General features: G+C 32.9%; 1 protein-coding gene across 3 annotated transcripts in view; it reads right to left on the bottom strand.

Moving 5' to 3' along the window:
* Positions 1-152: 152 nt before the first annotated feature.
* FER (tyrosine-protein kinase Fer) overlaps positions 153-15,892 on the bottom strand; it is a 39,645-nt gene continuing 23,905 nt past the window's right edge. Inside the window, exons 3-14 of one of the 3 annotated variants that reach the window (XM_085207727.1) lie at positions 10,900-10,996; positions 9,412-9,613; positions 6,651-6,788; positions 6,014-6,271; positions 5,644-5,854; positions 4,959-5,288; positions 3,703-3,903; positions 3,393-3,569; positions 2,855-3,068; positions 2,371-2,646; positions 1,885-2,007; positions 153-1,614 (exon numbers count right to left, since the gene is read on the bottom strand). In XM_085207727.1, coding sequence (XP_085063853.1) covers positions 1,478-1,614; positions 1,885-2,007; positions 2,371-2,646; positions 2,855-3,068; positions 3,393-3,569; positions 3,703-3,903; positions 4,959-5,288; positions 5,644-5,854; positions 6,014-6,271; positions 6,651-6,788; positions 9,412-9,613; positions 10,900-10,996 — 2,364 coding nt within the window. In that variant the 3' untranslated portion in view covers positions 153-1,477. The remainder of the gene's footprint in view (positions 1,615-1,884; positions 2,008-2,370; positions 2,647-2,854; positions 3,069-3,392; positions 3,570-3,702; positions 3,904-4,958; positions 5,289-5,643; positions 5,855-6,013; positions 6,272-6,650; positions 6,789-9,411; positions 9,614-10,899; positions 10,997-15,892) is intronic. The other 2 variants (XM_085207728.1, XM_085207729.1) reach the window with 2 other exon arrangements.

Here is a 15,892-nt window from a genome sequence, read left to right as displayed (position 1 = left end):
AGGTTCCTTCTGAATACGCTGCTATGCTTGTAAAAGCATGAAGCTGATTTTTTAATCATACATGGTAAGTATGACTAAAAAATCATACATAATAGTGCATTTTTAATCATACAGAATAGTAGCAACTATTTAAGGGTTAAATAAAAGAAATATTCTCTTCTATTATTTTTATTAAAATTATGTAAGAATTATATTTACAATAATATCTACTATATGCTCAATAGCTAGAGTACATATCTCACTTTGAGTTCAAATCAGATTAATTACATAGAAATTACAATTTATTTCAAAACATACAACTAGGCAAGAAAAATATAAATGTAAATCAAACTGGAAGCAGCGTTTATCACATTCAACATTTACTCAACATTATAAAGTCGTTAAAAACGTACTTAATACTAAATTCAATTAACATCTTGGTATACATCAAAAATATATTTCCTTAATTAAATCATTACAACAATATTTTACGTCCATTAAAATCGTTAATTTATACAACAAAAATATTGTAAAATTTAAATATATTTCTATATTTGCGTCGCTTCGTGGCATCTATACCTATTCGGGGGGAATGAGTAGGTTACATTTCTTCGATTTGTTTGGTGCAAGACAAATCGAGGCGTTGAGTTCTGCAAGATTCCATTTATAAGAGTAACCTAATATTTTTAAAAGTATTACTTGAGAGATCGACTTTTTTACGAAAGGCATATAAGCATTCTGCCATAACAAATTACAATACACTAAAATAACCAATTTGCTATTTTACATAATTGAAAATTATTTTCGTATTTTTTATATAGAGTAAAATATTTTTTATTATAAAATATAACATTACGACAGATACATACATATTACACAAGAATTATTTTAATTATGTTTAAATCCAAACCATTTTATTTCTATAAAACAATCAGTTTCGTTTCATCATAATTTAATCTCAACAAGTACAATTAATATGGATATACCTTAAAGGTAAAGTTAATTCTTATGGCTTTAATCTTTTTACTAAAATGGCTTAAATTAAAAAACTTAAAACTATTGGTACATTTTAAATTGATATTTTTATACCGCTTATAAATAAAAACAATACTGACAGATAAAAAGAAATATTTACAAAAATATGTAAAGTCCTTATTATAAAAATATGTTTCCAAATTATCTCCAGGTTTCATTTTTATTACAAAAAATAATAATAATTCATTTAATACGTTTTCTATAAAAAAATAATTATACAAGCAATGTAACTGAAATTTAAATTCTAGGTTAATGATAATATATAATCTATATTATTATGGGGTCGTGGTAGTGCAGTGGGGCATCGTCTGACTGCTAATATGACTGTTGTGGATTCTTTCCCTACTCCGGGAAATGATAATATTAAAATTAATTTTATTTCCGGCTTTTGTAGACAAAGCGCGGCGTCGAGTCAAAACCAGGACGCAATGTCTCAACTTTTTTAAAATTATTACATTAATTATTATCTGTTGTATATACTGTCAATAATGGTATAAATCTGGTGGAAATGCGGACGTTTGTCTGGTTCGTACTCCCAGCAGCGAAGCATTAGTGCGTATACGTCTTCCGGGCAACTGTCAGGTCCTGGCATTCGGTAACCTGTAATGTTTGTATGCAGTTTAGTATTATTTTATTCATTATAGATTAAATTAATAATTCTATCTAACTTTACAAATTTAGATTAAGTTATAGTTATATTTTAGTAATAGAATTAGAAAAAAGTTTGTAATTATATTTTTAAAAAAATGCAGTTAATAAAGATACATATTTATCCCAAATTTAGGGCATTAAGCAAATTAAATTATATTGCAAAAATATTCTACATGTTTTTAAATTGTAAAATCTGTGTTATTAGAAAATAATACATACCATTATCAATTTTCTCCCTAGCCCGAGAATTACTCATGCCGGCGTAAGGCGTGTCCCCTTTAGAAAATATTTCCCACATCAAAATACCGTAACTCCATACATCACACAAAGACGTATATTTACCTGGAAATAATTAAATGTTAACCATTATTATAACACATGTTGGTGAAGTGAAAGTGAAGGAACTTAACGCCGCGCGTTGGCTTCTTGCCAGAGTCAGGAAAATATAATATTAAAAATATAATTTCCCCGAGTGACAATCGAATCCACAACCATCACGTTAACAATGACGCATGTGCTTATGTTATATGGTATGATCATTTCCCAGAGAGGAGCTTGGATAGGAACTTTCCAATTGAAAGACCCCTTTAGTGTCTAATAATAAGAAAGATGTTGTTTTAAGATGCAACGAGTTACCTCTTGCACTTTTAGTTACTTCCTTTTAATTTTGAATTGTTAGTAAAAGCTAGTAGGCCACAAACTTACCAAAATTCAAAGCCTCCGGAGCGGTCCACTTAATAGGTATCTGCTTCATACCACCCGACACTATATACTCCTCTTCTTCCCTGGACATGCCAAAGTCTGATATCTTCACGATATTATCATCACCAACTAAGCAATTTCTCGCCGCCAGGTCCCGGTGGATGCAGTTCTTGGATTCCAGGTACCGCATACCGGCAGCGGCGTCCCGGCACATTGCTAGTAGTGTTCTGGAACTTAGGTTCGATGATCGCGTTCGTAGGAAAGTTAGAAGGGAACCACCTGGAAGTTGGAAACGTAACTTTTAATATTTATTCATTCTGGAGATTAAAAGTGTAACGTTTAAAATTTGTTACAGGCAATATCTCCTAATTTAGACAGAAATTGAGGAACAATGTGTCTCCCTGCTCTGTTTACATATTATGTTAATAAAAATATATTTATTTTGTAGACACATAAAGAAATTTAATAAAATTATATTGACACTTACCAGGCACTAGCTCCATAACAATCATAATGGGTTGTTTCTGCACAGCGATGCCGATAAGTCTAACAATATTAGGATGTTGATATTGCTTCAAAATACGCCCTTCTTGTAGGAAAGTGCGTTTTTGATCCTCCGGTAGTGCTACTCTGCACGTCTTCACTGCTACCTCTTGACTTGTAGTTTTGAGACGTGCTTTGTAGACGTCACCGAAGTTGCCCTGGAAGAAAATATAAGGAATTTTAATTATGGTAAAGTAGAATTGCTCTTTTTGTTTCACGCTGTGTTCCAGTAGTCGGTTAGCCAGAGAGAACTGTTAAATTTCATATTACAAGATCAGAGAAATAAAATAAAGTAAAAGAAGAAAAGCACTACACTGTTTATAAAGGAGACCTGATACACACCACGCCATACCATGAATTTTTAAAATCGGTAAAAAGTAAAGAAATAAATTATATCAACAATTGCCTAATAAATTGATAGAGACATGTGATACCAAGAACAAAACAAACAGCTAACAAGAAGAATATAAAAAAAGTCTTACCCGACCAATTTTATCCAACAATTGTACATGATCATTATTCAACTCCCAAGTTTCTCTCGGTACTGCGCGTCGTAGTAAGGCCCCAGATCTGGCTGTGACAGGAACCCCACTGGTCCTCTGCCAGGCTATCAGTTCAGCCACTGAGGGGAACGCTGAACCCTCGAATCGGTAGTGACCCTGGAATTATATGTTTAAGGTTAAGTAATTAAAGAATTAGAAATATATAATGGTTATGGTATATTTAAAAGGATTAGCAATAATGTATGATTAATGTATGTTCAAAAATAATAAAATTTTGAAAATATTTTACCTCCGGCGTTGTCTGCACAATAAAATGCTTATGCTGTCCCCAACACACCGACAGTACCAACTGTCTCGCATGATTCCTCGTGGTTTCCCTAACTAAGTAATCGCCATCAGCTCTCAGCAAACGCACCACCTCCTCCCTCGGCAGGACACCGTGGAACCACTCCTGGTCCACCAGCGATCGCTCCGTCTCGCTCACACTCACCTGAACACGTACGAAAGAAAGAGATGACTGTATGTGACATTGTAACAAATTTAAACTATATGACACATTACCACGTGCGTAGGCTAATGCAGTGAGCTTAACATTTTTTTCCAGTGAATATTGTGTATTAATATATTCAATGTTAATATGTGAATATAATTTACGGTATTTTTTTCTGTTTCCTGCACGTTCTGTTCTAATCATTAAATAGTTTTTATAGCGGATATAATTATAATTTCAGAATACTTTAACACAATAATACAAAATTAAACAAAAGTTCATAGTTAAAAAGCTCCTTATATCCAATACATAAGAGCTGTACATTAGTTCATTAACTTGGTATAAGTTGATAATATTTTATCATATTGTCAATCGTTATAATTAATTTAATTAATACGAGTCCATTCTATAATGTCATAATTAAAATAAGAGCAATTCTGGCTATTTTTCGACTCCGTATAAAACAAACATTAGTACATATTAGTGTCAAATAAGCATGCATTCACTCTAAACCACAAATTAAGCAGAATTTACATTTTCTTTTTCAAGCTCCTGCTGCAGCTGCTTCAATCTTTTCTTGCGTCGAGGAAAAGCCACGGGCGGCAACAAGTCCGAATTCGTTATATACATCGCGAACGGATCCATTATTCGTCAATTGTATATTAATACACACAACCATTACATTTTCTTTTAATTTTATAGCGGAAATATGATAATAACTGTATGAAGTTGACGTTAACGACTGACGGCCACCGACGTTGGATAAACCGCGTAGCATTTCTGGAACGTCTCAAACCTTGATTTTGAAATTTTAGAGTGAACTGAGTGCTATTTTAATTCTAAACGAAAGCTTATTCCGACGTGAAGTTCGCGCGGTGCGGTATTTGGGATATAAATAGTTTGGGAAAACACACCATTATGCTGTGGTTCTCCAGAAATTTAGATAATTAGTTTTAAATAACAGTGAAAATTGGAGTTTTACAATATAATTTGCGTAAGATGCTATAGGAATTGCGTGAGCACCATGCCATGCTTATCTTGTTAGATACACTCACCACACTATTAGAACATTTACAACGAGTTTTTCTCCGTTTTTTAAACGTATCATTCTTCATTTTACACTGCACATATACATCCAGGCGTTTACGGAAACGTTTTTTTAGTACAACACGCTGTTTTCGCAAAGTCCACATAAGCTTTACCGAGTCTGAGGGTCCTTCGCTGCTGCTCCTATATGTTTTTGGTGGTAACGCTGGACTTGATGGAACTGATTTACGTCGAAATGGTCGTGTAAATAGTTTGAAGAATGGTTTCGGTGGTATAATAGAATGTAGGTGTAACCTTAGGGCGTCCATTGAAGCTTTCGATCCAAGGGACGATCTGTCCTGATGATCCAATAATACTTTAAGAAGATATTCTTGTAATACTTTTTACATCATGTTTATATCATGATTTATAAAATTTTAACATAATTAGTTTCTAGGAAATACAGATAATAGCTTAAAGCAGGAGAATATCAGGCATGTGTCACATCAAAACATAAATGACGTTTAAATTACATCTCAAAATTTTAATAAGTAAATATATATTGGATGCCTGATGGATAATTAGGTTCATATCATTAAGAAAAATAAAGATACAGTGTCACCAACAGGCCTCATAATGTCACTTATTTATTTCACGGATTTTCTATAATTCAACCTTTGTAAACAAATCTGAAATAGATGGAAACCAACTAACCTGATGATCCGGAGAACTTCCATCCAAGCTATCAACACCAACAGTCTCAGCAGATAAATCTGGACATCCGCTCGGAGCTTCTTCGCAACCTAACTCCGCCAACGCAGCGCGTATCATCTCCGCTTGCTTGGCAGATTTACGTTCCGATACTCGAAGTTCTAGAAGTTTGATTGGTTCTGAAGTTGTAACTGGTATGGGTGGTGGAGAATGCCTAAAATATGATGTAATTTTAATGTCTGAGCTTAGTTATAATATACGCAAGCTTTTGATGACCGAGTTCTTTAGTAACAGAGAATTATTAAAATGAAATATTATAATGATATTTTTATTGATAATCATAAAGAAAGAATAAAAAATAATAATAGCTTACCTATCTATACCATTCACCCCATTGGTCATTCCCCCATTATTATTCTTACAGACACCGTTCCCTATAATTTCGGGGCCCTGTAAGGCGGTTTGTTTTTCCCTATTTTCTTGTAGAAACGTCTCCAGCTCTGTTAATTTTTCCTTCAACCACTCCACTGTAAGGTTGTCGACTGTTAGTTGATTTGGTTGAAGTTTGCCACTTGTATCTTCTACTAAGCTTTCGTCGAAATTGAAAGTTATGGGTGTCGAAGGTGGTGATCTGCAAATATATAACTCTTTAAAATATATTGTCATAAAAAAAGGTAAAGTAAAATGAATAATATGGTAAATAAATAACAATGGAAGAGTGTTAATGGGAACGGAGTCTCCTAATATTAGGTTTCCGGGTTCCCTCTGCCTACCCTACTATGCTCGCTTTTGCGTGAAGCTACAAAAAAAATATTATGCAATCATTGTAACTGTGGTTTAAATTTAAGCAAATATAACACGTGAAGAATGTTGACTACTGCCTTTTCAACTAAAATTATATCTTTGAAAGTTTTATCTTTAGATATAAAATGTTTTGTCAATAATAATGTTATGGAAATAATTAAAATTTCTTAAGTAAATTTAAACAAAAAAGGTGATAAAGAACTTACTTGTACTTTTCAATGAACTCTTTGTACTCTTCCTGCGGCCTCAGATTTGTCACCGTAGACTCTATTTTGCTCTGGATCTCCCTGAACTTGTCTGTACTGAAGTCTGACCTCTGCACGACCTCCACTAAGATACCTTTCCTGTGTAAGTAAATGAATATGAGATACATTCAAGCTTAGGTACTAGTGTTCCATTACTCAACTCAACACGCGCTGGCTCGAAAAATTCGGTGGAAAGGAGGGAATATGGGGAACGGAGTGTCTTAACATTAGGTTTCCTCTTTCTTAACACCTCAGGGCCATATCAAATTGTCTCTAATTCACACCCACCACCTACAAAATGCGTAAAATACTTAAATATAATATGTCTAAGGTATTTTTATTAATAAAAACAACTTCAGCATGAACGACATATAAAGTATACATATTGGTTTCTTACAAATAAATAATAATATACTGGTTTCTATAACACGAAAGATTACATTTGAAATATTCATCTAATAACATCTTAACTGCAAATTAAATAACATAATTATAGCAAAGAGTTCCGCGGGAAATCGCAATATTTAATTCTGCCGGTAACTTTCAAATATAAGGTTCTTAGCTTTTAAACAGGTTATACTACGCAATAACTTATAGCTTATCTACTTTTATATATGTATGTATGTATGTATGTGTACTCTACTTCTCGAAAAGGCAATGGCAATGTTATTTTCCCTTAAAACCCGGTTTCCACCGCGAAAGAGAAATGAGCGGGTAATGTTTAGACGGGACAAGTAGCGAAAAAAAGACTATTCTGGTCATAATGTTATTTTTTTTCAGCTTCTCGTTGCATCTCGTGTGTAGCATGGTAGGTGTAGAATTCGGCGTAAAGAGCGAAACGGAAGTGTCCTACTGGGAACGGAGTGAACCTTCCCAGGTTCCCTCTGTCTACCCTGCTTTGCGTGGGATACACCGTGAAGCTAACTAGGTACTACACTCTACAAACATATCCACAAGACGATGGAGCACTAGATATAGATACCCATCACTAGACACCTTGAATGAAGGGAAAACGGAAACTTCACCATATTTCTGACACGCGATCAACCGGTTTTACTTTTACATATAATTTGCATAGCTATTCCACAGACGCAACATGCATTTAACATGTATACCTAATGCTATATTTGTAATTTATCCTATGTATAAATAGTAAATACCTACTCAGGTATTTCAAGTCCGGATTATGCGAGAAATTGTGCTTAGAACTCACGATACTAACATTAAGACGTTTAAATGTTTCAAATTGATAGATTTATTTGATTAAAGCTTAATATTTTAATTTTGAAATATCTGTATAAATAAAATTATAGTGATAATGTAAAAAAATATAAAATATACTGACTGAATAAAATATACTGCACCTACACACTAAATTTTAAATAAACACTTACATTACCCCACACCCAAGAATAGTATGCTCACCCCAAAAAAACTACTAACAATTTTTTCTTTCCTGAAATATTAAAAGAAAACCTTTACAGGAACAGATTTGTCTAAAGCTGAGGTCCAGACTTGGAAAATATCTCTAGAGAGTTGCTCTCACCCATGTTGAGACGCCTAATTTCCTTCTAAAATATTTAAAACGCCATCATATAGACTGAGATAATCTATAACCGCGACGGTTGTGGATTCCTTCAATTAAACAAGGAAACGAAAATATATCAACATAATTTTTCAGATTTATTAAAACAAACGTTTAGATTCAACATGCAGATATTTCTAAAAAGGCCGAGCGGCGGTGGTCCTAGCGATATAACTCTAGCTTATTATTCGCATATAGTAATGCAGGAAAAATCTTTAAAATAATTTTTATTTTATTCTCACATACGTATTTATATTTATTTGAATTGCAAAATATAATCGTCACAATTTCTATAACGTTTTATAATCTCGTTGTACGTAACACTGTAACACCCACTTACAACTTTATCGCAAAGGAGAACGATATCACCTCCTTGACTTGTTATGCCTCTTAAGAATTCAAACTCTTTAACTAGTAACATATTATGTACTTATATGTAAATAGCAAGCCATGTAGAAATCTGAATGTAAAATGTAATATTATTAACTTAAATCAGTTAAGCAGTTTCCGAGATTAGCGTCAACAAACGCACAAACAAACAGACAAACACTTTAAAAAATATTGTTATTTGTTCTAATACGATTATAAAACATATTTTGGTAAAAATCGAAAGATATAAAAAGTTGTATAAGACTTTAAAAATATACTTATCTGAGTCTTTTACAATTTACACCTACTAATATTTGTATTATATAGAATGAACACAAATCATAATTCTCTTAGATCAATATCTCAGTATGTGAGGCATGCACATAAATTATGGTAAATTTTACATTAATAACCGGAACTAGGAACTCCCGGAAACGAATACATGCAACACTTCCGCTTTTCAAAAGCTTTGCTAAACATGTTACCTAACTTCCCATGCTGAGAAAATAACTTTGTTATGATTATTCAAAGATTTATAATAAAAGGGTGATATTTAGAGAAAAATAAGTAAGTAAGAACTTTTGCAGATGTAATTCAGCCAGTTCCAAAGTCTTCATTAGAGAAAAAAATAATCCGATAAGATATTGAGTATGACTTTTCCGCTCAGCCGGCTACGTAGTGTTCAAGCACTCCGTACCCCGCTCTCTGCCCAATTTTCCATAACATTGTGTGTTGACTGGCGGAACTTAATACAAAAGTAAGCCTTACCACGAAGAAGCCGTTGCCTCCCCCTGCCGTCTCTGCTGGTCCAGCAAGGCGGGCAGCGCGGCGGTGCGGAGAGCCCTCTCGCACTCAGTGGCCTCCGCCAACAGCAGGACGTATTCATTATGTGCTCTGTGCAGTCTACGGCATGCCTTGCCATATTTATCCCTGGTCTCGTCCAACTTACGACCGCCTCGACTTGTGGGGCCTAAAAGAGAGAAAGAAGAGAAATTGTAATAACCATAGCATTACGAATATTTATTTATTATTAACTATATTGACTTTAGATTATTTAAGCTTGTTTACATTTCATTTTCAATTTTGATAAATTACTTTCTTTTATTTTTTACATGCACACAGTAGGATAGGAAGAGGTAACTTAGTGTTAAGTAACACTACGTTCCCCAAGTTTTCGAGGCGACCTGTCGTGATTACAGTCACTCTCTGTGCCCCTGCGTCACGACTGGCCTCAAATTCGTTAATATTTAAAGCAAAATGTAACTAAATGAATGTTTCTTTGTATTTCACGCCTTGCTTATTGGACACGAGCGACAAATATGGATTATATCTTCTCCTGTAGGTACGCCATAACTGTTAAATTTAAACGGTAGTGCTGCGTACGAACGGAATCCGAACGCGAGTGCAACGACATCGAAAATCATTAACTATGCACTGCACGCACGCAATTTGTATGAATGCTTTTTAAGTACCACCATGGAGGTTCACACTAATTTCATCTGTACTTAAAAAATATGTTAAAATAGCTAATAATCAGCTTCACGCTGGACACCTCATAAAGCAAAGTAGGCAAAGAGAACCTAGTGTTAAAACACTCCGTTAACAAGTTTCCGCCGATTTTTTCTATGCATTACGTGTTAGTGCCAGAACAAACAATTAAAAATATTAATCGAACCCGCAATCATCGCGTTACAGTCACACTTGTGCTTACGCCGCGACGGCCTCCATAATGAGATCTTAAAATAGTGTATCGAGCTACTTGAGTTTGCATTTGCTGATAAATGGGTCTAATTTTGCGAAATCGCTGTGCCCTGGCGCCAGCGCACAGTTACGTCTGGTGTCCGATACCTTCAATTAATGTAGGAATAACCGATGTGGAACGCCGCGAGCTAGTTTGTACGTAAACAATTGTGCTGAACAAACGCTTTCGCGCTATACTATTAGCGTTCAATTTAACGACTGTCAGTCATGTACGTGTACCGTAACGCAATGTTTATTTGCAAAAAACGTAATAGAAATGTAATGTGAGTAGGAGATGATGGAGAGAATAATAAATTTGGAAAATATAAAAAATCGTAATTGAGTTTTGAATATCATCGCCATCATATAAGCGTGGAAAGTTATTGGCTTGTAGAGACACGCGATCGCGATGGTTGTAGGATCAATTTTATATTTAAAATAATTAAATTACTTAATTTTGTTTCAATAAGCTTTAAAAAATCTTTACTATTATATATTTACAATTTCAAAACTTACATTTAAGATAGTTCTCCTCGAACTTTGCCCTCATCTGTTTGTAAGACTCGAGGCATTTCTGGTACTCGCTCTGTTTCCTCTGCACTTCTTCTGAGAGCTGTCAAACAAATAATATTTTATTAGGTTATATCAATATATATTTTGTTTGAAATACGCTTATTTTTATATATAAATAACCTTATATTTGTTACATATTAAGAAAACATTAAGATTTTATGATTTCCCATAAATATTTATGAGCAATAACATATTTAAACAATCATTCTTCATGTAAGCGTGCTGTTTTTCTTAATAAATTTTAGGTTATTATGTTATTTTCATTTCCTCGCTCTAGCAACAAAACAAAACGTGGCGTTGAATTCCGCCTCCCATACGGAATGTCTCAAAAGTTAGCAGGAAAATGGGGAACGGAGTATTTTAAGGCTAGGATCTTCTACCTCTCTTCCTCTGTCTACCCAGCTCCCACTTGGGAGAATGAATAGTTTTAATTTCCTCGCTCTACTAACAAGACAAAGCGTGGCGTTTCGCCACTCCATATACAATGTCTCTATCTCGAAACTTTATAGAAAAAAAATAAAGCACTAATTTGTAAATGGAATCAAATTGCTACTAATTCGATATTTTCATAAAAGGCTATTTTGTAATTTATTGTTAATAAAAACATTAAAATGCCAATTAATAAGGAATTATGATTAACACTTATAGAAACGTTATAATATTAATTTATATAATATTTCATACAGCCTTCAAGTGGAACCGGAAATATTTGGAATACATTCCCAAGCACGCGCTTACGTCACTATTGATGATTCGTCAGCAACTTGTCAGTGCTACCATTATCATCATCATAATAAAATATATTTTTAAACAAAATGCTTATTGTGAAATAACTATGTTTTAAATGTTGTTCATTATCGAATGACATGATTCTATTTTCTATTTTTTTATATTTTACAGCAGGGTAGGCAGGGGGAAGAATAGTACCTAGTGCTAACACACTCCGTTCCCTATTTTCCACCCAATTCTGAGGCATTGCGTTTTGAGTGAAAATGAGAGAAATGAAAATATTAAACATTTCATTATCTCAAACTTTCATCGTTTACAGTCCAATAAAAAAATATCCATATAATTTATTTACGTCACTATCGACGATATGTCAGCAACTTGTCAGTGCTACCATTATCGTCATCATAATAAAATATACCTATTTTAAAACAAACTGCTTATTGTGAAATAACTATGTTTTTACAGTTTGCACGTTTTAAGTGCGTTAGTTATGTTTATTGTTACTTAGAAATATTGTTTTTTCAACGAATGACATGATTTCAATTTCTAGAAATACTTAAATTACAAAATTAGGTGCATATTTGAAGACATTTACATAATTAATTAATTAGGCTCATACATTACAGAATTAGATATTTATTTGAGGCTGTCGTGTTCGTGTCGTGTAGGGACACAAGCGTAAACGCGACGGTTGTGGGTTCGATTCCCACTCGAGGAATTATTTAATATTTTCGTTCTGCAAACGAGGCAAGGCGTGGATTTGAGTCCTGCCACTGAACAGCAATGCCTTAATAATTCAGCGATAAGTGGGATCGAAAGTGTCTTAATGGGAACGGAATGTCTTAACACTAGGTACCGAGGTTTCATTTGTCTATCCCGCTATGTTCAGGATACAGCCGGAAGCTAACAAAAATGAAGGCAATAAACTTATCATTTTTGGTGTAAAGCTTTTAGAGAATCAATTTTGCGTGCAAAAATGCAAAATTATGGAAAATAAAAAAAATATTAATGTAAGCTGATAAAAAAATCATGTTATGTTATAATTATTAGATAAGTAACATGTTTACTTATTTAAATTTCAAAGAAAATATTATTATACGGTAAAATTAAGCATCAATTAATATTGGGGTACCTTTTACAATTTTTTTTTATCTCAGTAAAAGGATAAGGAAATCATCTTAATATTTTTTTAATTCAGTAAATGTAAATAAAGTTTAATTAAAATATTGTATAATCATTAAATTAATATTTTTTTGGAAATTTAATTTATAAAAGGCACATGTTTACTCATGGTTTGACCTATTGGGCAGCTCAAGCTGACATTTAGTACAGGTAGCAGTATGACGAGGGTTTTTAAAGAAAAGATTTTTAGAAATTCAACCCTTCATTGTTAAACTTCTTATAAAAACTATATTTGGTGGATGCATTCTTTTCAATTTTAAATATTCACAGATTAAAGCCAATAAAAAATCTTATGTGGTGATTAGTTTTCAAATTTTTTTCCATTTTAAATACCGTGGACACATAAAAAAAGTATAAGAAATATAATAAAAATATAGAATACATCTTCACGCTGTATCCCGCACACAGCAGGGTAGGCAGAGGGAACCTAGTGTTAAGACACTCCGATAATTCAATCTTTTTTATAAAAATAATCCAAAGAACAACTAAGTAAATCTTAGTTTATTAAATGTTATAAAACAAAGGGGATAACGGTATAAAACTTTAAAAACAAATTACCGTTATTATATTACCTACCGACTGGGTTTTAAAGTGAATCTCCACTCACACGTGACTTGCACGCACGGCTATAATAGACACGATTGTGCTGTCAAATGCTAATAATGATGACATTGACATCGAGAAAAGTGAAGGCGATTGAAAAGTATACAGCCAAAAAAATGTACACCGTTTAGACAATATGGCGAAAGCTAAAAGTCATTCTGCCATGATACAGAAGTTTTGATTTTGACCTTTGATTGGAATAACCGTTGCTAGTTTTTATTTATATTATGTTTCACATGTTAGCGTGTAAAAGTTAAACGTTTAAAATACGTCGTCTGCCCGGACCCTATCAATTTTCTTATTACTCTCGCTGCTTTGTGATTAACTATCGATAAAACTTTATTTCAGATTATTATACACAATATAATTTTTCTTTTAAATAAAATCTTTCTGTAAATAAAGTTTTGGCAATGATCGATGTTTTAATTTTTTTAGAGTAAAATATTATGAGGAAAATAAATTACTTGATATAAAAGAGACCACTTTACTTTTTGTTGCGAAGTGGTAAACCGCAAACGACTTGTAATTCATCGACTTACGCATATCCACTCTTTATATTCAATTCTTTAAAGGACATAATTTTTATACATTGACAGAACAAAGAATGAAGTGTGTTATAATTTTTCCTTTGAACTTTTATCGATTATGTTTAATCATAGGATAAATAAAAAATATTTGTATGCCACATAGAATGAAATTAACCTACAAAATCCAGTATACGGGTGTAGATAATAAACAAACCTTATAACTAGATATAATGAAATAATATAGATAAAATATATTACACAAAATAAAAGTTTGACATTACTGAGACAATTACGAATAAAGCACGTGTTTCAATATTTACATATACGTAAAACGTAATGATGTTCAAACAAAATGTATGACGTATTCCCATATTTACCATTACCATGCTATATTTATAGTTATATATAAATTGTGTTGACCGCCTATAAAATTTTGGCATTCATATATGAACTTTACGTAACCTAAAACGACCTTGAACGACTGCAGAGGTTGGATTTGAATCGCGTTTAAAAACTGGTAACCTGCCAAATCGGTTAGATTTAAAACTGTAGCGATCCTAATAGCTCCATAGAGGGTAAATAAGAGAGATTAGTCCTAAGAAAACTAACAGTCTCAACTCTCAGCCTTGCAAGACAGGTTTCTACATGACTTGAACAACATCTTTGCTACTTCATTGTAAGCTTTCTCTTTTCTATTTAATTGTATTGTAAATATAAGCTGTCATGTTATATTGTGAATTTTCAATAAGTATTTTGGAGGCAGTCGTGGCGACTGTAGTCGCGACGGTCGCGGGTTCGATTCCACTTGGGGGAGTGAATTATTATTTATTAATATTTTAATGTTTTTGTTCTAGTACCAAGGCAAAGTGCGGCGAAAAAAAAATTATCCTACTTATCTATAATGTATTAAAGTAGTCCACGTTCATATATAGGACAAAAGTTTAAAATCAAGTGGTCTTGATATTTGTTTCATAAAAAATATCACTACAGTACATATATTACCTATACTCATTATTCATGCTAATCAGCAGCAAAACGTGACCCATCTCTTAATTACATTTGACTAATAACTGCAAATATTTTGCATGTTGGGTAATAAACCTCAAACAATTCTCAGTTTGCCGATTACCTTATAACAAAGAAACAATACATACAAAAAGATAAATAAAAGACATAAATACTTTACAGTATTTATGACTTTATCTGTTAAAAAGCGAGGCTTTGTTTACCTGAACTCTTATCGTGTTATTTTTACTAGGAACTATGTATTGCCTGATAATACGAGCTTCCTTTTAACGTTTAAACGATAACGTTCTTCTGTCATTACAAACTAGGTAGATATGTATAGATCACTTATGATTTTGTTAATAATATAAACATAAGCTTATACCTTTTCGTGGATAAGGAAATATTACATAAAGTAGGTACGTACAAGTAATGGTTTGCTAAATATTTAACAACTAAATAATATTGCTATTATTATTATTTTCTTTTGCAAGGGAGTAATTACGAAATATGTAGAGCTGTTTTTTATATAAGGCGAGAAAACAAAAATATTACCATATTTAAATATTCGCTCGAAAAACATTTAAATTTGCAAGCATCATTATATTTAACAATTTTTATATTCAAGATTCCTTTTCATAACGTAAACGTTTATTTTCTATATTTATTAAAATCACTTTTATTTCGAATGGAATTAAATATTTAATATTTTAATTTCTTCATCCTGGTGTAAATGCCTCCAGAATTCCACGGAAAATGGCAAACGAAGCGTCTTATTCTTAACACGAACACGAGGTTCCCTCTGCCTACCCTGCTGTCTGCGGGATACAGCGTGACTTCCATTTCACGGCCTACCTTGAGGTGGGCCCTATGGGGCCATTATTATTTAT

Source organism: Heliconius melpomene, chromosome 3 (genome assembly GCF_056956725.1).
Source record: "Heliconius melpomene rosina isolate 202511_hmr_F chromosome 3, ASM5695672v1, whole genome shotgun sequence".
In the NCBI taxonomy this organism is placed as follows: domain Eukaryota; kingdom Metazoa; phylum Arthropoda; class Insecta; order Lepidoptera; family Nymphalidae; genus Heliconius; species Heliconius melpomene.
The sequence above is the reverse complement of the archived record's forward strand: the minus strand, read 5'-3'. Positions and strand labels throughout refer to the sequence as shown.